The 22462-nt window shown below is 56.0% G+C and overlaps 9 protein-coding genes across 9 annotated transcripts; 4 read left to right on the forward strand and 5 right to left on the reverse strand.

Annotated features, from left to right (window-relative positions):
* Positions 1-113: 113 nt before the first annotated feature.
* On the reverse strand, positions 114-3177 carry B0T15DRAFT_400367 (uncharacterized protein; the record flags this gene model as incomplete). The annotated part of the gene is made up of 2 exons (XM_062865056.1): positions 114-679; positions 735-3177. The coding sequence occupies 2 exons, from the start codon at positions 3175-3177 to the stop codon at positions 114-116; spliced, it is 3009 nt and encodes a 1002-aa protein (XP_062720190.1).
* A 2391-nt stretch (positions 3178-5568) lies between these two features.
* Positions 5569-6875, forward strand: B0T15DRAFT_512565 (uncharacterized protein; the record flags this gene model as incomplete). Its single annotated transcript, XM_062867994.1, has 3 exons — positions 5569-5710; positions 5831-6015; positions 6075-6875. The coding sequence occupies 3 exons, from the start codon at positions 5569-5571 to the stop codon at positions 6873-6875; spliced, it is 1128 nt and encodes a 375-aa protein (XP_062720191.1).
* A 79-nt stretch (positions 6876-6954) lies between these two features.
* On the reverse strand, positions 6955-8316 carry B0T15DRAFT_240917 (NADP-dependent oxidoreductase domain-containing protein). Its single transcript, XM_062863062.1, has 3 exons — positions 8011-8316; positions 7814-7940; positions 6955-7746 (listed from the first exon to the last, which is right to left on the reverse strand). Exons 1-3 carry the CDS (start codon positions 8116-8118, stop codon positions 7034-7036), a joined length of 948 nt encoding a protein of 315 aa, XP_062720192.1. The 5' UTR covers positions 8119-8316; the 3' UTR covers positions 6955-7033.
* Positions 8317-8933: 617 nt separating this feature from the next.
* Positions 8934-11495, forward strand: B0T15DRAFT_240994 (uncharacterized protein). The gene is made up of 2 exons (XM_062863063.1): positions 8934-9014; positions 9133-11495. The coding sequence occupies exon 2, from the start codon at positions 9243-9245 to the stop codon at positions 11268-11270; it is 2028 nt and encodes a 675-aa protein (XP_062720193.1). The 5' UTR covers positions 8934-9014; positions 9133-9242; the 3' UTR covers positions 11271-11495.
* Positions 11496-12126: 631 nt separating this feature from the next.
* Positions 12127-14344, reverse strand: B0T15DRAFT_486033 (armadillo-type protein; the record flags this gene model as incomplete). The annotated part of the gene is made up of 3 exons (XM_062866333.1): positions 12127-12648; positions 12706-13335; positions 13403-14344. The coding sequence occupies 3 exons, from the start codon at positions 14342-14344 to the stop codon at positions 12127-12129; spliced, it is 2094 nt and encodes a 697-aa protein (XP_062720194.1).
* A 1877-nt stretch (positions 14345-16221) lies between these two features.
* Positions 16222-16694, reverse strand: B0T15DRAFT_494878 (mitochondrial ribosomal subunit S27-domain-containing protein; the record flags this gene model as incomplete). The annotated part of the gene is made up of 4 exons (XM_062867060.1): positions 16222-16241; positions 16297-16343; positions 16396-16604; positions 16656-16694. The coding sequence occupies 4 exons, from the start codon at positions 16692-16694 to the stop codon at positions 16222-16224; spliced, it is 315 nt and encodes a 104-aa protein (XP_062720195.1).
* Positions 16695-17161: 467 nt separating this feature from the next.
* Positions 17162-18154, forward strand: B0T15DRAFT_512570 (ribonuclease III domain-containing protein; the record flags this gene model as incomplete). Its single annotated transcript, XM_062867995.1, has 1 exon — positions 17162-18154. The coding sequence occupies one exon, from the start codon at positions 17162-17164 to the stop codon at positions 18152-18154; it is 993 nt and encodes a 330-aa protein (XP_062720196.1).
* Positions 18155-19203: 1049 nt separating this feature from the next.
* B0T15DRAFT_241029 (acyl CoA binding protein-domain-containing protein) lies at positions 19204-20370 on the reverse strand. The gene is made up of 2 exons (XM_062863064.1): positions 20256-20370; positions 19204-20176 (listed from the first exon to the last, which is right to left on the reverse strand). Exons 1-2 carry the CDS (start codon positions 20269-20271, stop codon positions 19290-19292), a joined length of 903 nt encoding a protein of 300 aa, XP_062720197.1. The 5' UTR covers positions 20272-20370; the 3' UTR covers positions 19204-19289.
* Positions 20371-21272: 902 nt separating this feature from the next.
* On the forward strand, positions 21273-22460 carry B0T15DRAFT_536440 (uncharacterized protein). The gene is made up of 2 exons (XM_062869547.1): positions 21273-21326; positions 21397-22460. The coding sequence occupies exon 2, from the start codon at positions 21401-21403 to the stop codon at positions 21992-21994; it is 594 nt and encodes a 197-aa protein (XP_062720198.1). The 5' UTR covers positions 21273-21326; positions 21397-21400; the 3' UTR covers positions 21995-22460.
* Positions 22461-22462: the final 2 nt, after the last annotated feature.

Raw genomic sequence — 22462 nt, forward strand, 5'->3', positions numbered from 1 at the left:
ACCGTCCACCGCCCTCAACAGAATACTCACCCTCTTAGATAAACTAACCCTAGTTGGGATGAGGCGTCGAACAAAAGCAGTTCCTCCAAGGTAGCAACGAGTGGGATGCAACCTCAGTCAGCCAGACTCTGGTTGACGATGTCGCGTATGGCCCACTTCCAGGCATCTCCACGGTCGACCTGGTTCACGACCCAGACTTGGCACTTCTTTCTCCACCGGTCCTCTTCCTCCCGCGTTCGGCGGACAAAGGCAGGGCCGACATCGAACTCTTCGCCCACCGGCCACTCGTGGTTGGCGTCGCTGACCCGGACATTGCCACCGTCGCTGGATGCTACGGTGCGCTCCTCGAGGTCGGGGATATCTTTGAAGACGTCCTCCTCCTCATCAATGGCATTGAAGCCGTCCAGGGGGTCGCTCTCCTCCGATCGGCCCTGCGGCGCCAACTTGAGCCAACACATGTTTTGAGGATCGAACACCATGCCGCCAACCACTTGGACACCCTTGGTCGCGCCGATGTTGGTGATAAGAGCAGGACGTGGTGTCGCGGTCTGCTCACGTATGAGATGCGGGGGCACAGACGCAGTAGACGGAGTGGAAGCTGGGACCTCGAATGCACTGAGCACGTTGTCGTTGCCCTCCCACCGGAATGTCTCCGGGTTATACCACATGCCCTTGACCACTGCAATGTGTTAGAACAGTCGGAACAAAATCAGGGAAGAAATGAGAAGCCTTACTCTTTGGGTCTCTTGGGGGATTCAGATTTGATATCAGGTGAGGCTTGGACTGTGGGGACCTGCGCAACTTCTTCGCCCTGGCCGTTGACCCAGAAGGCTGAGCTGGTGGATTGAAAGCGCCCCTTGCCGAGAGCTGAGCAACTCGCTGAGTCGTGAGTGGAGCAAGAACCCCCGACGGGTTGCGCTGTGCCAGAATCGTTTCCCGGGCGATCCGGCTTGCGGCAGTATCGCGAGCAAAACTGGGCACATTATCGACCCGGGAAGAATAGGGCGTACCAGGGGAGGGTGTAACAGTGCGGTCGGGCAAGATGCTCTGGTAACAGCGAGTCCGCGTTTGCGCCTTGGCGCTGGCCGGCTGCTTCAGGTATTTCGCTTCTGCATGACTCGACGTTGGCAAGTCATCGAAGGCATCCAGTTCATGGCCATCGCCAAAGTTTCGCACACGTCTGGGCATGCTGAGCTTGCCCCAAGCACCGTCAGGGGTGACTTTCTCCGTCGGGCGATTCCAGCGCGGACTAGGCGAGCGAATCGTCGACCGAGACACCGCTCGGGAGTTGGGCCGATACTCAACGCTACTTTCTGAGTCGTGACGGCGGAAGGTTCGGGAGCTCTTAGCGTTGATGTTATGTGACTGAGACACTGATGCTCCGGCTGGCAGAAACGGGACTGGGGCCTTGCGGGCTAACACTGCAGCGCTTTCGGAAGAACGCATCCGCTCTACTGGGGTCTTCGGCCGAGCTGTTGCTTGAGGGCGAGTGGATTGCTCAGTTCGGGAAGGGGGCCGCTCGTAACCACGGGTGGGCGGTGGGCGCCCAGGGGACTGTTGAGCACGCAGCGAAGGCATTGACCGCTTGAACCGGAGAAGTTGCGCACCTGTGGTCGTCGGTTCGTTCCGCAGGGTCATGGCGGATGCCTTTTGCCCAAGGTCCCTCCTTCGCGGCGTTGAAGGTGCCATGGTCTGCGTTAAGGAAGGTGGTGGAGGACTTGTCACGCTACCGAGGCTAGTCACGGAAGAGTGCGCCGAATGTCCTACGCGACCCAAAGAACGCCGTGATTGGGTTCGAGGAATAGGACCGCCGCTTTCAGAGACAGGTTCTAGCGATGATTGTGTATGTGACCGCTCATGGCCACCCATTGGTCGCGGAAGGCGGGATGCTGTGACCGGCTTATTTGTGAATTTGAGGGCGACCGAAGCTTTGGGCCGCGAGGGGCTCGCAGGCCTGGCTGTCTTGACCTGAATGTTGCGGTGCAGGGTCAACTTTCTCGAATCGAAGACTTCTCCATCACCAATCTCCAGCCCGGCCAGGAGATCATCCTTTTCTTCCTCCCTCGCCTCCTTCGCGAGTTTCTGATGTGCCGGTGCTTCTTTTGCAGGTTCTTCCTGGATGGGCTCATCAATAATGCGACGCACAGGAGAGCGGCTTTGACGGCGCCGCTTCAGACGCTCTCCAAAATCAAGAGGGCCATTTGGGATGATCAGCCCGTCAAATGTCTCGTCTTCGCTCTCCGCAGTTATTGAGCTTGCAATGCTCGGGCTGAAGGCAGAGACAGAAGAACTGCGAGTGGACTGAGCATCACGCCGAGTGCCGCCATATCTCGTTCCAAGACTGCCTTCGGCCCAATCAAGATCATCCAAGATAGTGTTGAGCGTTGGCGTCTTGGGAATGTCTCTCCGGGCTGAAAGCTTCAGCCTACCATCCTCCGGAAGCTCAAGGTCCTTCTCAAAATCGTCATCTCCTCCGCCGACCTGTTTCTGGGGAGTCGGTGGCGTGATGAGGGAGAGAGGCTTCGGCGCCTCACGTCTCTTAGACACCTTAATGGTGTCACCGCCGTCGCCAAAGAAGTCGTCATCGTCATCCACGTCTCGGAACCGCTCTAAGTCGACGAAACTCGAAGTCGCCGATTTCGCTTCCTTGCCCTCCTCCTGGATCATTGTCGAGAACTCCTTCGACGCCTTTGACGGACTTGGTTGCGTCGAATTACTGACTTGGCGTAGAACTTCGGGAAACTGAGCAGCATCCCGAGCCTTAATCTGGAGAGCTTGCCCATCGGGAAACTCGAGGTCGTCAACCCAATCCTCCTGAATGATCCTTTTGATCTTTTTGCCTCCAAGCCGCTTTATCGTGCCGCCCATAAGGGCGGAGGGCGGTACATTTTTGGGAAGCGGAATGCCGGCCTTTGCAGCAGCTGCTATCGCATCGAGAGTCGATTTTTCATCGTTTCCTGGCAAATGAACCTGCTTCTCTTCCTCGCCGTGAATGGATTCAAAGTCGGACCGAAATGAGGACTGTGAGTCGCGACGACTGGAAGAGATGTTGGCCGAGTTGGAGACGGAAGGAAACGCAAGGTCGTCGTTGTCAATCACAAAGTCGTCATCATCCCAGTTCTCAATCTGGTCCTCCACAGGCGCCCGGGTCTTGAGGCGTAAGGTGGAAGAATCCATCGCTGGTACTGCGACGACAAGGATACTTGTCTTAAGAATTGAGGCGACACGTTTCCGGTCGCAACAGCTACCGTCGGCGAACCAGGGCACACTGCAATGTGGAGCGACAGGGTGATCTGATCAGTGATGAGGATTCATAGTCGACAGTACTGAGCGTTGCCACCGGTTGCTACCACCTCGAGCGATCAATTCACTGTAGCAAGCTGATTCTTCGCGATGTTCGAGTCGTGAGCGAGGACAAGGGTGGGTGCTCAAGATCTCCTAGATTCTACAACTTCGGCTCGATGGGACGAACGTGCGGAGTTGAGGGGTGTTGTGCAGAAGGTTTGCATGGAGAATGGCAAAGAACCGGATAGCCAGCGCAAGCAAACGTTCTGAAGACCTTCAAGAGGCGACAAGAATATGATTGGAAGAATGCAGTAATATCTGCTGCCGTGCGTCTAGAAGGGCGACCTGAGCTCTGAAATTGAAATGGCGGGACTCTCAAACTGAGAACTGTGGCTGGAAAGTCGGGCGAGCAACGCAGGCGAAAGGCCAAGCCCGTTGAATAACTAGGTACCTAAGTAGTTGCCAGACAAAGTGGACGAATTACTGTAAGCGAGCGAGCAACGCTAACTAATCTGGGCAGCTAAATAGCCGGGCTACCTAAGCGCGCTAACTAGCTAAGCTAGCATGGGAAGAAAAACAACCCAATAGTCTCCGTCGGCTGTTGCATAAACACCGAAGAACTCACAGCGGACCCTCTGAGTTGAGAGATGTGATGTGATGCCTCCCATAGTACCTGTTAATGGCGAACAGCCGTGAGACACGGTGTCGCCCAATTACAAACTCCCTTAGTTGAAGTCACAAATCGCGGTCGTCTAGAGTTGCGATATGAACAGAGCTACGAAGTATGCTTGGGTTTTAACCCCGCGCCTTTCTGTCCGTGGGCATACCTACCTTATGTATTCTTATTGTAAGGGACTGGGAATGGAGGGAGATCCTGAAGTAACAGTGGAAGTGTAAAGGATTTACTAGAATGATGTGTCTATATCCTTATAGTAGCAGTCTGATCTGAAACGCCCTGTGGCTGTCTTCTGCAAGTTGGAAGTACACGTGTAGACATCTGTTCTGGAGGTTGCCCAGTGAACTTGAAGCACAAATATGGTGGGGCTCCTGCTATACTCACAGTGAGCCTACACAAATCCATGACCCACCTTCCCCACAGGATGTTCGCATGGTCAGGACTCAGGACATCGATCTTGGTTCTAGAAAGCTTTGAACAACAGCGAACAGATCTTCAACTCTTCAACCTCAGTTTGTCTGGCTCAATCTATAATGGATCATGCCGATTATGGTGATAAGTGCTTTTCAGACGCCGGTCTCGCGAACCTTCACGATGCGTCCCAACGGGACTCGGCACATCGTTGAGCCACTTAGTAGTTGAGCCCGGACAAGGTCTCGTCGCGTTCATGACGCGCTAGAACGCGGTTCCCCGCTCTGCCCCGGCACTTCACTGCTGCGTAAGCACCTTGTTCGCCTTAGCATGAAAGATCGTTATTATAGAATACCAGACATCTCATAGTCTATTTCAATGCCAATGCTCAGATGTATGGACAATTGACATGCTTCATAGAAACAACATCCGTTTGTAGGCACGGTGGGGTATGGATAGATTCACAGGGTGTTTGCATCACGCATACTCAACAACCGGTGATCGTGAGGGACAAGCCACGACCAGGGGTGGGCTAGGTAAAGCGACTTCTGAGTCCTGACCTCATTGTGCGAGCCATTATCTGCCAATTTTGTCTTGCATCGCATGTTCGTTGCTTGTAGTGGTTGTCGATACTTTGGTTGTAGAATCCGAAGAAATATCCCATTTATTATCCGTACTCTTTTGAGCTTCTTTGAGCTTTGACCAGCGCAGGTTGCCTAGACCCCGAGTCGCCTGCTGCCTACTGCCTGCCACGTCTTGGCCTGGACTCAAGGACCTTGAGCCCCGGGCCATCACTCCGTCACTCTCCAAACCTTCGAGGTTTAGACAGCAGTTCTCTAATCCATCCCCGCTGCATGGCTCCGTAAATGACAGACGGAAGACAAGGCAGATCAAACGAACAGTTCACTTCTAAGTTCAGTCATCCATCTCCCTTCGATTCCTGCTTGCCGACACTCCACGGCCGTCTAGCTCCGGACTTCCTCGTTCGGTGCCGCTGTACTGGACAGTGCAAGCCGAAGTCCCTTGACCGGTGGATTATTATCTGTGATCCTTGAGGCGCCTTCCTTGAATCTTGCGGCTTGTTTCACCTGAACGACGCTGGTGCCGCGTTCAAACAAGCCGACGGCAGGGCCTAGCGCCAAACCACCAATCTCCCTCCCGTCCACGCTGCCAGCTCCTGCCCGTCTATACACGCCATGCCATCATCTCACATCATCCGCATTCCTCGAACTGACGAGGATGGTGCTTTCGTCCTGGGCGAGGTTACACCATCAGGGTCCAAGCCATTGAACGTCAAGTTCGTCGCAACCGAGGGCGAGGAGCCGTATGTAGTCAAGTGTGAGTCCGCTCTCCCGCCCCTCGGTCCAGCGGGGCTTCCCCACCGACATATCGCCTGTTGTTATTCATGCAACGCGGATGTGTCCCGGTCCCATCCCTGAGCCAACTAACGCACCACAGTAAGGCATGACCGAATTGGCGACCTGAGGGCCAGCAGTAGCCCCTGCTCGTCGGAGGAATGGGAACGCATCCTGAAGGCGCTTCTTTTGGGCGGTGAACTGATCGAGGGCATTGAGGCCGGTGCCGAAGCCCATGTGGGCAAGTTCATTACCATCACCGTGAGGCGACGAGTCGCCGGCATTAACGTGAGCTCCTCTCTGTCCCAATTCCAATTCAGAATATACAAGCTGATCACCTTCTTTAGCAACGGCTTGGTGCTCTCACACTAAATCACAAGGCAGATGAAGCCATCCAACTGTTTGATTGGTGCGGTGCCGCAGCTTTGCAGCGCGAGCAGTTCCAGGAAAGCCTGGCGACGGAAAAGGCCAAAGTGGCCGAGCGAGAAGCCCGCATCACCGACTTGAGGAACCAGCTAGATGAACTTACAGAGTCCAAGAAAGCCAGAGAGATGGAGATATTAGAGAAGTTTTGCGTTCTCTTGAACGAGAAGAAGGTCAAGATCCGCGAGCAGCAGCGGTTGCTCAGCACCGCTCAGGTTGACCCGTCGAGGCTAGAGGCTGCTCGTGCGTCCCAAGCTACGCGGCCAAAGATCGCCGAGGACCGGACGCCTGCGCCGTCCCGGCGTGCGAAACGCAAGGCGCTTGAGGATGCATCCGGTGGTGGGTCCTCTTCCGACTCAGACGACGGTTTTGAGACAATGAAAGCAGGTGACGACAAGATGGATGTCGATCCGAAGGAGCCTGGGTCTGCAAAAGGAATCAATGAGAGTCCCGAGTCGGAAGATCGCGAGACCACCGACGATGACGCGACGAGCAGCGAACCGGAGGCAGAAGATGAAGCGCCCCCGCCGCCATCACCACCTGCGAGAGCTCGTCCGCAGCGAAAGCCGGAGCCAAAGAGCCGTGCGACAGCAACTAGTCGAGCAGGAAAGGGAAAGGATGTCGCGATCCATCCGCCGAAGAGAGCACTCAGGAACACCTCGCCGAAGGCAGCCACGCCTCCGCCGGACGAAGGAAGCGAAACTGAGTCTGACGATGAGCTCTGATCAGATGGTGAAACCCGTCTACAATGGATACAGCGTCATTCTGGAGTAGGTAGTCGCAATCGTAGACACCTATGGTGGTACTCAATCTTCGCTTTCACAATCAACGCTATATCATCGTACATTGACATGATGTCGTCGCTCCGCTCAATCAGCCTTGCTCAACGACGATCGCCCTGAGCAAACTTCTCCATCCAGAAAGCCCTGTAATGCTTCTCCCTTCCCTTCGTAGCGATCTCCTCCACCTCCGTCGGCGTTAGCTTGAACAGCGGCAGGCGCTGCATCCACTCCTTCAGCCTCTCCTCGTTCGAACTCGTCGTCAGAGTAACAATCCCCTGGTCCAAACACCACCTCAACGCCACCTCCCCGGTGGTGACGCCATACTTTTTCGCAACCCGCTCATACACTGCATCGACCGGACCAGGCGCGGCCCTCGTCACCGCCGACAGAGGCGCGTACGCCTCGACGGCAATGCCTTTCTCGCGACAGAAATCAACCAACCCACCCTCATGCTGCAGGTAAGGGTGATACTCGATCTGGTTGACCACAGGCGGGTGCTTGGCCGTGGCCAAGACCGCCTCGAGGTGCTCGCGGAGGTAGTTGGACACGCCGATGGACCGGGCCCGGCCGGAATCTTTCAGGGCTTCCATCTCGGCCCATTTCTGCTGCAGTTCGGCGGGGGAGCCCGCCCAGAAGGGGCTGTGGATCAGGTACAGGTCGACGTAGTCCACTCTTAGCTTGGCGAGGGAGCGAGAGAAGGCCGCCTCGATCGAGTCGCCCGGCCGGCAGGAGGTCTTGGTGGTGATGAAGAGCTTGCTCCGCGGGACGCCGCTGCGGCTGATGGCGGCGCCGAGTTCCGGTTCATTGCCGTAGACTGATGACAGTTAGGAAGTGCAACCTGAAGACTGAAGCGAGGAAGAAAGTGGCTGTGCTATACATACCCTCGGCGCCATCGAGGTGGTAGTAGCCGCTCTTAATGGCGGTCACGGCATTGTTTACGATCTTCTCGTCGAACTTGTCCCTGTTGGCACCGCGCTTGTAATTGGCTGTTCCGAGGCCATAGCCGAGCTTTATGTCAAGATGGGAGATCGGCTATTAGCGGGATATGTGTATGTTTGGGGCGTGGTGCATGACCAACCATGGGAATTTCATTCCCGTCACTCAGTTTGAGATGCGGGATGTATTCGAGCTGCTTCGGGGCGGTCCCCGAGGCATTGGGCTTGTACTCGGCTGCTTCAGAGTTCATGGTTACGATGTTGTCAGGCAGGTATTTCGCAGGTGAAGTGAGCAGAGGTCGAGGCCGAAGGGCGGGATTCCAACTTCTGATTTCTGTGTCAAAGTGAGGTTCAACTACAGTTCGTACTGGCAATGGAAATTTGGTCCCACTGAAGTTTCTAAAAGTCGGCTTTTGGATCCGGTATGGTTGGGAAGTTGCGTTCTGCAATCACCATGGAAATCTGCCCGGCGCCTTCACTTCCGTCGGTCCTACTTTGCCAAGCTGGAGGGAGCCACCCTTGGGGTGCAGGAGTATGGAAACTGGAACCACTTGGATTCTGGAACAGGAAGCTCTTCCTCCTTTTGCAACAGCTTTTACCACCAGTTTGTTTCGGGCCTGTGGCCCGAAACAAATTTAGTTGTGGTCTCAATTCCTTCTCCGTGTACGGGATCGGTGGGGCCTGTCCGTCGGGATCGGGAGCACCCCGCAACGGATCGCCGGGGTTTTGCGGGGCGTCATTAGCACAGGGTATGACGCAATGATGAGAAAGTTGTACAATACAACACCATAATATTGTATGTAGTGTATTGTATTGTAAATACACACTATATAGTACGCAAGCATGAACTGCGTAACGCACATAAGCACTCGAAACAGCTCCGGTCAAGAAAGACATAGAAGGTACTACTACAATACCTGTACCTCAGCCATCTTACCTGTTATTTGCCCAAATATGCGCCGAGAATAGATGCATAGAAACTCATAGCGTAGCCAAAAAGTCTTGTAGTAATAGCGGATTCATAATTTGCGCTGAAGCGGGCTGCCGGCCGTTGCCACCCCGGAGCATCAGATCCATGACACCGCTGCACAATTGCCGAATCGCCGATGACGTCCCGTTCCGTTGCGACGGGACGCCACCCGCATTTGTAAGTGGACTACCCAATTTTTAAGACGCTGCGCTCTGTGAACGCCCGACATGCGAGAATCACCTTGAGAGTCATTGTATTTCACCTCGATATTATCAAGACTTTCTAATCTTTAAAGCGCCGCAACCCCGAGTCCGTTCTTGTTTCTGGTCAAGCAAGCAATCGACTTCCGAGGCAAGCCGAGTCCGGAAGTGGACGTCGGCATCAACGTCCGCGCCTAACAGCCTCATGCGCTTTCAGCCCGCAACTCGCTGTCTAGCCCTCGCTCAGCAACTGCGAAGTCCCTGGTACCGAACGTTTTCGACATTCAACAATCCTGCCGCAATGGCCGCTGTCAACGGCTCCTCATCGGCTCAAAGCCCTGGAGAGGGCGTGGCGCTCGCGGCGCTCCCCAAGTCATGGCACTTTACGTCCGCGCTTCCCGCAGATTCCCTCTTTCCGACGCCGGCCGACAGCCACAAGGCATCGCGCGAGGATCTCGGTCCCCGCCAGGTGCGCGGCGCCCTGTTCACATGGGTCCGGCCCGAGACGCAGAGGGACCCGGAACTGCTCGCTGTGTCTCCCGCAGCAATGCGCGACCTGGGCTTGGCGCTATCCGAAGCTGAGACGGAAGAGTTCAAGCAGACAGTAGCAGGGAACAGAATCCAAGGGTGGGACTCCGAGACCCTCTCCGGGCCGGGCTATCCCTGGGCGCAATGCTACGGTGGCTACCAGTTCGGAGACTGGGCGGGACAGCTCGGAGACGGAAGGGCAATCAGCTTGTTCGAGGCGACAAACCCTCACACAGGGGTACGGCATGAAGTGCAGCTCAAGGGGGCTGGCATTACTCCCTACAGCCGCTTCGCCGACGGCAAGGCCGTTTTGCGCAGCAGCATCCGCGAGTTTGTCGTTAGCGAGGCGCTCCATGCCCTGGGCATTCCGAGCACGAGAGCGCTGGCCATCAGCCTGCTGCCGCACAGCCATGTCAGGCGGGAGCGCATCGAGCCCGGCGCCATCGTGGTGCGGTTCGCGCAGAGCTGGCTGCGCTTCGGCACTTTTGACCTCCTTCGCGCCCGTCACGACCGGGCCAACCTCCGCCTCCTCGCAACCTACGTCGCTGAGGATGTCTTTGGCGGGTGGGAGAACCTCCCCGGTCGCCTCGACGACCCGGCCGACCCATCCAAGAGCCCGGAACCCCCGCGCGGCATCCCCAAGGACGAGCTTCAAGGGCCCGCCGGCGCCGAAGAGAACCGCTTCGCGCGCCTCTACCGCGAGATCGCGCGGCGCAACGCGCTCACCGTCGCCAAGTGGCAGGCCTACGGGTTCATGAACGGCGTGCTCAACACCGACAACACGTCCATCTTCGGCCTGTCCATGGACTTCGGCCCCTTCGCGTTCATGGACAACTTCGACCCGAGCTACACGCCCAACCACGACGACCACTTCCTGCGGTACAGCTACCGCACGCAGCCCGGCGCAATCTACTGGAACCTGGTCCGGCTCGGCGAAGACCTGGCCGAGTTGTTCGGCGCCGGGCCGGACGTCGACTCGCCGACCTTCATGGACAAGGGCGTGTCCAAGGAAGCCGAACCGGGCATCATCGCCCGCGCCGAGAAGATCATCGAGCAGGCAGGCGAGGAATACAAATCCGTCTTCCTCGCCGAATACAAGCGCTGCATGGCCCTGCGCCTCGGGCTGAAAACCCAACAGCCGACCGACTTCGACGAGGTCCTCTCCCCCTTACTGGACACCATGCAGGAGCTCGAACTCGATTTCCACCACTTCTTTCGCCGCCTCTCTACCCTGGCCGTGTCCGCCCTCGCCACGCCCGAAGACCGCCTCGCGCACGCGAGCCGCTTCTTCTACGCCGAAGAAGCCGTCACCGAGGCAGGGAAGCAGCGGATCGCCGACTGGCTCGCGCGCTGGCGGGAGCGTGTGGTAGAGGACTGGGGAAGTGAAAGCGGCGGCGGCGGCGGCGGTGGTGGTGCCGTGTCAGACGCGGTAGACGCGGAGCGTATGGCGGCCATGAAGCGGGTGAACCCGAACTTTGTGCCGCGAGGCTGGATCCTCGACGAGCTGATTCGGCGGGTGGAGAGGGAAGGGGAGAGGGAGGTGCTGAAGCGGGCGATGCACCTGGCACTGCATCCGTTCGAGGACAGTTGGGCCGGGAGGGAGTTCGATGGGGTGGTGTATGAGGGCGACAAGGACGAGGAAGCGAGGTGGACGAGTGATCCGCCACGGACTAAGAGGGCGATGCAATGCAGTTGTAGCTCGTGAAGAAGCTTGTGTCAGTAATTGCGTCGAGGGAAATGCACTAGACAGTCTTGGATGCCTCGGATGAACATTCCATTGGGTTGCTCTATTTTGGCCAAGTGGGACAACAATGATCATCTTTGCAGAGCTGACTCGCTAACAGTATGGCATGTCATGGACAACGAGCATGTCATGCTTCTATGCGAACCACGGGACAAGAAAGGAGTAATAATCATCGAATGTGGTTAAGCGAGTGGCTAGAAAGCTCAAAAGTATCTGAATACATGGACAAGGCCGGGTAAACCATTGCAGGCCACGCATCTTCAGCGAATGATATCTCCCCCTGCTCTCCTCTCCTCCTTGATAGAACATGATTTAGCAAGTCTGGTAGACATCTCCATACCGTCACAACCCGCGTAGCCAGCAAGATCCTCTCCTCTCCCTGCCAATGACTACCGAATGAATTCCTCAAAGCTATGTGGTGTGTGAACGTGCTGTCAGAGTGGCCCATTGCGCAGAGGTCGGTTTGGTGACTGTCCCCACTAGATCTTGACACAACAGATTCAGCCTTCCTCTTTCTTGGCCGGCCCTGCAACCGTTCCATATTGCAAGATCCATAATCATAATGTGTCCAAAGCACTCGAAGGGGCAGTAGCCTCCCGAGCGTAGGATGTCGCGTGATTTGGGAAAAAACATAGGTATTGTCGAAGATGCTCGTGAAAAAAAGAGTCTCATATGGTGTAGGAGAACTCTCGGACGAGAAACGATGGCAAAATTCAGTGTTGGGTGGAAGGAGAGAATGAACTCGACAGCCACAATACCAGCGAAAAAAGCAGAGAATTCCCCCTTTGTCCTTTGAGATGGAAACCGCCGTGCCGATTCAGCGGAAGCCGGCGGCATAGCGGGCATTGGCGACGCGGCCGGGCATCGGGCCGGCCCCTGGGCCTGGGCGAGTGGCAGCCGCGTGGTTCGTGCACAACATGCCGACGCGGGAGCCGAACTTGGATCCACGGAGAGACACCATGTGCTTCCTGATATGGGCGGCGACAACGTCGCGGTGCTGAGGGGCGGCATGGGTCAGGATGTATTGGATGAGGTAGTTGCCGTACTGGTCGCTGGCGATGTCGATCAGCGGGATCCGAGGGCGATCCACGCGGCCCTCACACACACGCTCCAGGTACCGGCTGAGAAATTCGGAGCCGCCGATCTTGAGGCACTTCTCTACCACCTTCGAAGCAAACTGGTCCATGCTGTACTTAGCAGCATAGCGAATCACGTGGTCAACAGCCCGACTCCGGTCGGGAGGAGCCCCGTGTTCACAAATGTGCTGAATGCACCAGTTGCCGAATTGACCATGCGCGACAATGTCAATGTTCGCGAGCACCTCCTCGATGCACGGCCGCTAGGAGCCCAACTGTTAGCGGTCATACGAATCTTTACACAGCATAGCGGGTCTTACTTTATCTTCTTCGAGACAGTTCTCGAAGATGTTTTGGACGACGAGACTGCCCGTCTCGCCCAGGGCGACCTCGTGCCACATGCCGCGAAGGGCATCGTTCACGTACTTCATGATCTGCGGGGGAGGACCAGTCCACCGCAACTCGAAAAGTTTCTGCCACACGTGACAGGCATACCGGTGAATGACCGTCTCGGGAATCCGGCGCAGAAGCTCGTGGACCATGATCGCCTTGTAGTCCTCTGGAACCGAGTCAAAGGCCTTCTGGACCACGTGGCAGCCGAACGGATCCATCGACAGGTTGAGCGTATTTCCACGGATGGCCTCGGCGATCTTGATGACCTGCTCGGGGGTGCCATGCTCGAAGCAGCGTTGCACCAGGAAATTGCCGAACCGGTTTACCATCAACGGATATGCCTGCGCGACGATGGCCTCGACAATGTCGTACTTCTGCTCGGGCGTACCAACCTTGAGCTTCTGCTGCAGGAATATGGAAGCCTGCTGATCGTTATTGCACACGATCTTGTCTACGATATACTTCCAATCGCACGAGACATTGCGATCCAGCAGACGGCGGTAGTTGAGGGGCTCTGTGGTGGGTGACACGTATGTCTGGCCGTCCGCAGTCGTAGTCTGTGGTAACTAGGTTAGCGACTCCTGGTGTTCTGGGCCGAAGCAGGGTCTGGGACTCGCTACTCACCTCGCCGTTCCACGAAGTGCGAGTGGAGGTAAACTCGGCAGCCAGCGGAGAGAGTGTGGTCGCGATTGTTTGCTGCGGATAAGGCGTGTACATTCCCATTCCGATGCCGCCCCCCATCATGCCTTGCGCACCTGCAGGATAAGCCGGAGCCGGGTCGTAGAGATTGGCGCCCATGTTGGCACCCATGTTGTACGTGCCGAATCCCGCACTGAAGTTGCTCGACGCGCCATACCGATTGTCATACCTGTGTCCACGGCGTCCCATGGGTCTAATCATCTCTTGGTCAGGCGTGAAGCGATCCTGGCGGTAGACCTCCAGGCCAGTTTGGTGGGCAGCTACAGGCGCCTCAAAATTGTGCGCACGCGTGTTCGACCATTGTGACGGCTGAGCTCCGTCTACCGTCAATTGGTGGTTCTGAGGGAACTGGGCTCCAAAGGCAGGCTTGTGGCTCCAGATACCCCGCGAACGATGGAAAGCCCCGGTGGAAACTGCATCGCTGATTTCGGACCGAGTGTCGTCTTGGGCCGCCCAGCTCTGCTCGCGAGTAAAGTGCGGCATCTTGCCAGGCGCGTTGAATCCCATGCCACTTGTGCTAAACCGAGATGCGGCTGGGGACGACGTGGTGGCCATGACCGATTTGTAGTCGGACTCCGCAACGGGCGACGGACTGGCACGACCGCTTCCCTGGCCAGCGGCACGCTTTTGCGCCTCCAGGCGCGAAATGGTGTCCCTAGCTTGAGCAAGCTCAAGCTTGAGGCGCAGCATCTCCTCGCTGGCCTCGTTTGGCGCGGCACTTGCAGACCTACCAGTAGGCACAGCCGACACAGAGAAGCCCTCGACACCGGGTGTGATGGGAAGAGAGCTGGAGGCCGGATTGCTAGCCTCCATTTGCTTCTGCAAGAGTGCCTGCTGCTCCATGAGCTTGGCCTGGAGCTTATCCATGAGACACGGGTCGGTGGAAGATGGCGACTCGTGCCTAGTCTGCAACATCTGTCAGAACCAATTCAATTACTACATCCGTGGGGCGAGGCCGTCACCTACCATTGGGCAGCTTTGGTTCGCCAACTTGGAGGTGGCAAGGGCGCCAACGCTTCTCTGGAGATCGAGGGCAGCGGTGGCCTCCTAAGGTGGGATGAGGTCAGATAATATGTTCAAAACAATGCTGTAAAATAGAAGGTCCGATGCAGACAAGGAAAAGTGCGAGAATGTTGGATGAGTTCCAGTCGGTTGAAACCGAAGGGAGAAAGCAAGGATAAAGTTGCGCCACATGCTTGACAGTGCTATACAGCAGAAAATATACCGGGGAGGTGATTGTTGACACTGTCGAGACCAGCGCCGTGAGATGAAAAAGATGTCAGGAGAGGTCGCTCCAAGGAAAAACGACGACAGGAAATGCTAAGAAAAGGAGAATGTGAAATACCTCAGAAGCAGCATGTGCCATCAAGTTCTCAAACAGTCTGGTGTTCTCATCCGTTGCGCCTCTCTTTGGCCGCCGCTCTTTGGGCGAGCCGGTAGAGACTGTCGCTGCCGCCGACATGATTGTTGGTCTTGGCGTATCTGTGAGTCCACGGGTGTCTAGGACTGCATACGTGCTCTGCTGGCTGTGGTTGTCTGACGAGGTGAGAAAATGATCGAAATGTTCAAAAGAAGTAGATCCGAGTCTAGAGTTTGAAGGAGGTAAAGAACTGAAGCTGCAGAAATGGCAGAGAAATGAAGGGAAGGAAGACGAGCTCCTGCAGAGAAATTGGAGGGGAAGGAATGGGAAATGAGAGAGGAGGAGGGGGAAGGAACCTTTGTGATGTCTCTGCCAAACACGGGACCGAGAGCGCCCGGTCTGCCGTGTGCTCGTCCTCACCGCCCCTCTGCAATAAGAAATGAACTCACAAGGCAACTGGCACCCAGTCACACAGGGCTCCTGGTTGCTTCCGTTAGTAGTTGTAAGAGTGCACTGGCAAGCACAGCAGAGCTGTTGCACTGTCATTCGGGATTCTCAGATTGTTGAATGATTGACTTTGATGTCTTTGCTCAGGGGAGCTGGGAAACGGTATCCCTTTCGGAAGGGATGACGGAGGGTGCCGGCCGGGTGACGTTCCCATACCGGCGATGCCTAAGGCAGAAACCGGCCCGGATTGGCCGGAAAACCGGCGCTGCCTGAGGCAGAAACCGGCGGGGTGGGACCACATTGGCAACATCGGTTCCGGAACAGCCCGGTGCACCTTCCCTTTTGGGTTATCCTCCTGGGTCCTGTGAGACCGAGGCCCCGAGATGGTACGATGTTCCAGGCAACAGCACACACTGCATGCATATCCGGCAGGTACGAACCTGGAACCGGACAGTGAGTCGGGCGGACTGCGGGCAGACTGAGCTGAGCTGTGAATATAATGGGAAGGCCTCCAACACAACCTTCTCAGCGGCGAACTGCTAGGTACTGAGAATATTCGAGGTGAAGCTGGCCAGAGAGTTCAATGACAACCAAGGTATCGCATGGAATGGTGACTTCCACTCATTGTGCTCCTTTCATCTCGATCCTAGATCCCCTAGCATTAGTCTAGCTATCAACGACCATCTCGAAGAAAGAGAATAGACAGTGATCAACCCCAGGACGTTGGGTGCAGAAGGGTGCAACCCGGCTGGCAATGACGTGTGGTGTCGATCGGCCGTCAACAGAAGCCCGTCATCAGAAGCCCGGGCGTGGGTTGAGAGCATCACGGGATGTGGGCTGCTTGTGCCCGGTCTCCAAAGCGGTATGGTATATTCCGCTCTCCTGCACACAGTAATAGTACAACTTGCATCGTATACATTCACTGTTCGCCGAACATTTATTTCTTCTTGTTGACAACTGCCTTTTGTCAGCACAGATGGCGCACATAAAAATGCAGTGTTTTGAGACGGACCTTTTGTCCTCTTCTTTTTCGGCGCTCCCTTCCCACGAGCCTTCAGACTGTGTCCTGTCAGAGTCATGCAACAGCAAGCGGTGGAGGAAGGCAACGCACGCTGCAATATGCTCGAGTCGGTCGAGCTCCTCCTCATTCTCCACCTCCAACTCTAGCGGCTTGAACTCATTTTGAAAGTCTCGGAAGGTCGTGAGTTTCAGGGGATAATAGGAGGCAAGCGCGGGCCCCTTGAGTCTCTGGCGCAAGATCTTGTTGCCGGTCCGGATGCCGTCGGGGTTAAATGTGGTCGCGAAGAGCTCACATCGAGCCTGCGAAGGTCAGCATTGTCCACTAACAGATGTTTGAGGGCCAGAATGTACCCTCATCAGGTCGAGCAGCCGCGCACGAGGGACCGACATCTTGCTGCTACATGGGACGGCGGGACACGATTTGATGGGAATTGCAGCTTCGCGATGCTTGACGTTTGAATTTCCTCTTGGGTAGTATTACCGCGCCTCCAATCAAAATCTCGCCGATCCATTGCGGGGCGGAGCTCGGGCCGTGCGGCTCTTGGTTCAGCTAGACTCACACCACGGCGTGTAGAATTCCCCACGGTACGGAATACTCCGGAGCAGTAACTTCATGGATCTGAACGCAGACCTGCACCAGCAATAGTGGGAATCACAATGACAACAGGACTTCTGTGGAAAGACTTGTTATTGTTTTCCTTTAGAGACTTCTTGCCCCGGTCCATGTAGTTGAGGATGGGCTTCGTCAGACAATGGCACCGTACAAAGTGGGGCCGTTGCTGGCAAATGCCTTTCGTAGTGTACTTCGAGTCTGCTGGTTTCCCACACACCATCATATCCACCCATTAACATCAAACATGCCGAAACGCGCTCACGGCGAGTCGGACACTGCGACGGAGGCGGGAGCCGTCCAGCCAGCACTCAAGCGGCCGAAACCCGACGAGACAAGCGATACCAGCAGCACAGCGCCACCCATCCCCCTTCACACGGCCTTCTTTAAATGGACATCCTCATCAGTTTCCCAGACATATCCGCCCCTGCCCCAAGTCTTAGATCCAGCCCTGGAGACTGCGGCACTCACCCACTCGGGCATGCGTAAGAGCCTCGCCGACCTGAGCTACGAGCGACTCGAGTGGATCGGCGACGTCTACCTGGAGCTCATCGCGTCGGAGCTCATCTATGCCACCTTCGGGACGCTGGAGCCGGGCAAGTGCTCGCACTACCGCGAGATGCTGGTGCGCAACTCCACCCTGGGCCAGTTTTCAGTGCACTACGGCCTCGACAAGCGGGCCAACTTCCCCGCCGAGTTCGGCCTCGGCGGGCGGCCGAAAGGCACCACGGCCAGCCAGAAGCAGCGGACCAAGGCGCTGGGGGATATCTTCGAGGCGTATGTCGGCGCGCTGGTCAGGTCGGACCCGGAGCACGGGATCCGGAGGGCAACGGAGTGGTTGAAGGCTCTGTGGGGCCCCGTGCTGGAGCGGCATATCCGCGACGAAGAGAGCGGGGCGCACGTCATCAGCGACGTCAACCCGAAGACGCAGTTGGAGAGGCTGATTGGCGTGCCTGGAGTCAAGATCGAGTACCGCGACCTGCCATCCAACGGCAAGAGGGACAAGGACACGAAGCAGCAGCTTTTCTCTGTAGGCTGCTTCTTGCATGGCTGGGGGGAGACTGGGCTGCAGTTGGGGTATGGCAGCGCGCTGGGGAAGAAGGAGGCCGGTCAGAACGCGGCATTGAAGGCTATGGAGAACAAAAAGCTGATCAAGAAGTTCGCCGAGAAGAAGAAGGCGTTCCAGGATGCGAGGGCAGCCCAAGCAAGCACAGAAGGTGGAGAAGGAAAGCAACCTTAGGTGGCTGTGATTGTTGAGGAGTAATCCTGCATTGACATCGACATCTAGTCGAAACACATATACCCACCCGAGATGTTGTTCGCATATGGGTAACTCTTGGTCATCAAGTCGTATTTCTATACGGTCGATACTGTATCCCCAGTACAAGTTGGGTCGATGGTTAAGAGTCCTTTATATTATCCCATGAAGATACCATACACAGTCTGTCTCTAGTTGTGCTATTCACATAGCAATGAACTGAAAGTACTTGAGAGGCCAACGCGATTGGCCCAGCGCAATGAGTGATGGAAAAAGTGGTCTCCGTGTCATAGTCTATGCGCTGCCTGCACACGCCCCGAGGAGTTGGGAGCACGATTGCCCACGTTAGGGATGCTCCCCGCTGCAAAGGTCTAATCCGGTATTGCAGAGTCTTTCAATTGATGTTTTCGCCTTCCACTGCGAAGTAGTTCACGCGGGTACGTGGGCTGTACATGTATACACAACCGTATATCTCCATATCTCTGGGACTACCCCGCAATTTCGTCGTCCCTTCTTGGGCTTGCGGCAAGATAGATGATCGATGTCGGTCAAGCCGACAGACGGAGCGACGTCTTTTCCCTTCTTGAGCGACGGCTCCTCTCTCTCGTTCGTTGATGCCGAGCTATAGCCGTTGATAGCAGCGGAGGAATGTGTGTATTGGCTATTGTTCCAGTAGCTGGCTGGTCGCAGGCTAAGCAGCTTCACCCAGCAAGCCAACTATCTTCCTGCGTATGAGCTGGCGTTCCTGAAAACCGCTCATGCGTTGGGACCAGTATCGGGCATCAGTGGCTATACATCAAGGTATTGTGAGACGATGCCATTGTTTGCGAAGGCCCGAGTTAGGGTGGTTGGCTGAATTTCCGAAGTGTGATCTTCAAAGTTAGAGGATCCCCCCATGGCTCCTTGGTTTGGAGCCTCGTGAACGAAGCGGTCCTTGGCTCCCATCGTCGATGGCCTTCAAATGACCTGCGGCAATGGCCGGGGAATCTGCAAGTCTCTACCATGTCTTTCGGGGACAGAGATCTTGAGCGTGAGTTTTGAGCATGGATGTCGGGATAGGGAGTGGTCCTGAGTATTGGCCAACGGACACTTGGCCAATACCGCGCACATGAAACCCTCATCGAGCCGGCAGGATCTTCCTAACATACTCTCGAGCAAGCCGTAGAATGCCTCGCACGTGGTCCTCTAGTCGCGGGTCCCTCCTCTTCCGCATCCACAGGAGAAGCAGAAGCAGGGTGATGACGTCAATGGTAGTGTGTTTCGCGACAGCCCAGAAAGACCACGCGATCCAGGCGAGAACGCCTCGCTCCTTACGGGACCTCCATTCCCGGCCTGTTGCGATCTGCTCCCGCAGCGCCGCAATCTCAGCGGACAACCTGACAATGGCACGCTCCATCCTCTTAGACCGCTTGTCGTTCCGCCTTGCGTACTCCTCGCTTGGGTCGTCCTCTGCCTGGTCCGCCACCTCGGCCATGCGCCGCTCCGACTCGTCTTCCTCGCTCATCGGACTGAGCACTTTCATCGGTCCTTCGCTGCCACTCAATGGTGGCTGAAAGCGACGAACCACGGGGCTCGCAATAACGCCGCCGACGCCGCCACCGCTCTGTCCTGATGAAGACCCCGCTGAGCTAGGGCTGTTGCTCTTGACTTGATTCCAGACAAACTCCAGCTCGGCCACCAGCTCTAGCGCGTTGGGCGTGTTGGCGTACTTGTGCATGGTCTCGATCAACGCCTCGACGTAGCGGCGCTTGGCTTCCGTGCGGCTCAGTCCTTTCTGCGAATTCCATGCATCCCATTTGTCCTGCTCGCGTACCAGGTCTTCGCTGCTGCTGCCTGCACCGGTCGCCGAGGTAGCCGAGGGCCGCTCCATCACGCCGTCGACGTCGCCTTCCATGGCCTGCTTGTACAGGCCATATAGGCGCATGCGGTCGGATGGCGGCGGGCGCGCAGCCCCGGTCTTAGGGACCTTTTTGACTGTGTTGAGGGCATGGACGAAGACTCGGTCTGTTGTGCAAAGACAGTCGTGTTAGTCTGTTGTGTCCGAGGATGGATTGCGCGACAATGGAAGGCCTTTAGTCCTTACCAATGGAATCCGACATTGTGCTATAGTTCTCCGTCTTGTCTTCTCAACAGGACCGGTAGACTAGATAATGCGCCGCTCAAGATGGGCACTCTTCTTATTTTCGGTAACCTTGGTCCTGCCCTGTGCCGGACTCGAAGGGATTGGCGCATTCAGGCTCAGAGAGGCAGCCGAGACAACGCGCCTACGATTCAAGTGCTCAAAGACAAACAGAACACTTATGTGCTAGGCCCGACGTTGACGAAACGGAGGCTCGTCGGCGCCAGGAGCTTCACTCGGTTAATAGGTATGTGTTCATGGCAGCCAGGAGGCATTCGTCGCGTCATGTCTCGCAGGTCGCATGTCGTGCACCCCACAGCCTGGCGAGCCTGGGTAATGGCTATGCCTCGGCATGGTCCGGGCCAATCTCTCCATTTCAACCCTGGAACGCGGACCCGAGCCCGGGGAAACAGGGTGCGGTGACCCACTTTGGTTAGAGTACGGATTATAATGCCCCTGTGTTCCGACACGTGAAAATGACCGGCCGTAATCAACTCACTCATACGCACGTACAGTATCATTCGTTCGGAATCAACTTCCAGATAGCTTGTGGTACTAGTACGGATACACTGGAGTCCGCTTATACTTAGGAACTAGGTGAATTCCTACCTTCAGGGCTGCCAGCATACGTAAGGTGCTTCACAACAAACCCGGGCCTTGGGACGCGTGCACAGAAGAGATTGGAAATGGAGCATGATAAGATGTCTCGGAAATGAGATCCTTAGCTGCTGCTACGTGGTGGTGCTCTTTCCTGTGTTGGACAGGTCAAACTCCAACATTGAGCGTAGTGAATTCGGTATTCCGTACTGTACAAGTACACAATACATACCTACCGTAGGTAAGGTATCTACTGTAATAATAAAGTGAGGCTGGCAAAGATGATGGAAAGATGGAAATTAACAATGGAAGGTGCTACTAGTGGGGCGGATGCGTACGGTACTATTAGTAGTAACTTAGCGGGAGAATGGAAATTGCGGGAGACCATTAACGACAAGCAACCGAAGAAGGCTGCAGAAGGCTCACACGAGCTGTGCTGTGAGCATTCAACCCCGCTCTCACCTCTCGCTCTCGGACGAGGTCAGTTTATGACTAGAAAAATATCTAGGACCATGGCGCCGCCAGCACAACCATTAACAGGTCCGGCACGAAAGGCCTCGAAAAAAATCCCGCCGCTCACCAATCTCGCCCCCTGCGTCTTAGTCCCTCTCCGAGACGACATCCTCAATACCGAACTGTCACAAGACCCGGTCAGACGCATCAAGTGGATTCTCAACACCATCAACTATCAGCGTGAAGGGATCCGGGAGAATCTGCTATGTATGTTTGAGCGAGAGAAGCAGCGCGCCATCCAGCAGGCCATTGAAATGGAGCAGGCACAGGGCCCGCCAAAAACCAGACCAGGCTTGCCTCTGAGCGAGGTGGACGAAGTTATCGCGAATATGGAAGCTCCAGCCGTGCCCGGTATGAACTACAACATTTCGAGTATGCCAGTCTTGCACCCTCCGACGTCCCTGCCACCCAACACGTCCCATAGGGACAGGACCGTGTTGGAACTTCTCCTGATGGTCGAGAAGGGACTGTCTCAACTGCAAGGATTCGAGAAATACATGGCGGACATCAAACAGCACTACCTCGCCTGTCTCGAGCGGGAATTGGCAAAGATGGACGATCCCGGGAGGCTGACGGAGGGACGATCGGGATGAAGGCTGGTAGAAGCGGTGACGGGAAAACATTGGCCAGCTACACTATTCCCAGCGCAGTGGTGGTGCCTTGGAGCGTGTCGCGATGAAAGATTTCGTAGGAAGAATGTGGCAACCGGCGGTAAGAACCATTGCTCATCGAGGCCAAAAGAGCTCTCTCACATGCATCCAAATCGGAGCCGATATATTCAATCTAGAGCACATGATAGAGGAGGACTCGGTGGAAGAGCGATGCAGCACGAACGTGCCACATCGCCGACAAAATGCTCCTACAATAAGTGCCCAAAAAGTACAATGGAGAGAGAAAAAGTTCAAAATGCGAAAGCGTTGCAAACAGTGGAGGCTTTAAAAAGGCGACAAGCTTACAATTTGCGGACCGTGATTGGCTGAATAAGCGGGGCCGCTAGCTCACGTTTCTTCCGGGTAGTACTTCGTCTGAGCCGTCCCACGCCTCACGACTTGGCCCAGGAA

Source organism: Chaetomium strumarium, assembly GCF_033439665.1.
Source record: "Chaetomium strumarium strain CBS 333.67 chromosome Unknown B0T15scaffold_5, whole genome shotgun sequence".
Taxonomy (NCBI): domain Eukaryota; kingdom Fungi; phylum Ascomycota; class Sordariomycetes; order Sordariales; family Chaetomiaceae; genus Chaetomium; species Chaetomium strumarium.

Excerpts from the sequence above, each read along its gene's own strand:
- B0T15DRAFT_536440 (XM_062869547.1), top strand. The coding sequence starts at position 21,401 with ATGGCGCCGCCAGCACAACCATTAACAGGTCCGGCACGAAAGGCCTCG.
- B0T15DRAFT_240917 (XM_062863062.1), bottom strand. The coding sequence starts at position 8,118 with ATGAACTCTGAAGCAGCCGAGTACAAGCCCAATGCCTCGGGGACCGCC. Across the intron at positions 7,941-8,010 it reads ACGGGAATGAAATTCCCATG|CTCGGCTATGGCCTCGGAAC; the intron begins GTTGGTCATGCA and ends CTTGACATAAAG. Across the intron at positions 7,747-7,813 it reads CCACCTCGATGGCGCCGAGG|TCTACGGCAATGAACCGGAA; the intron begins GTATGTATAGCA and ends AACTGTCATCAG.
- B0T15DRAFT_240994 (XM_062863063.1), top strand. The coding sequence starts at position 9,243 with ATGCGCTTTCAGCCCGCAACTCGCTGTCTAGCCCTCGCTCAGCAACTG.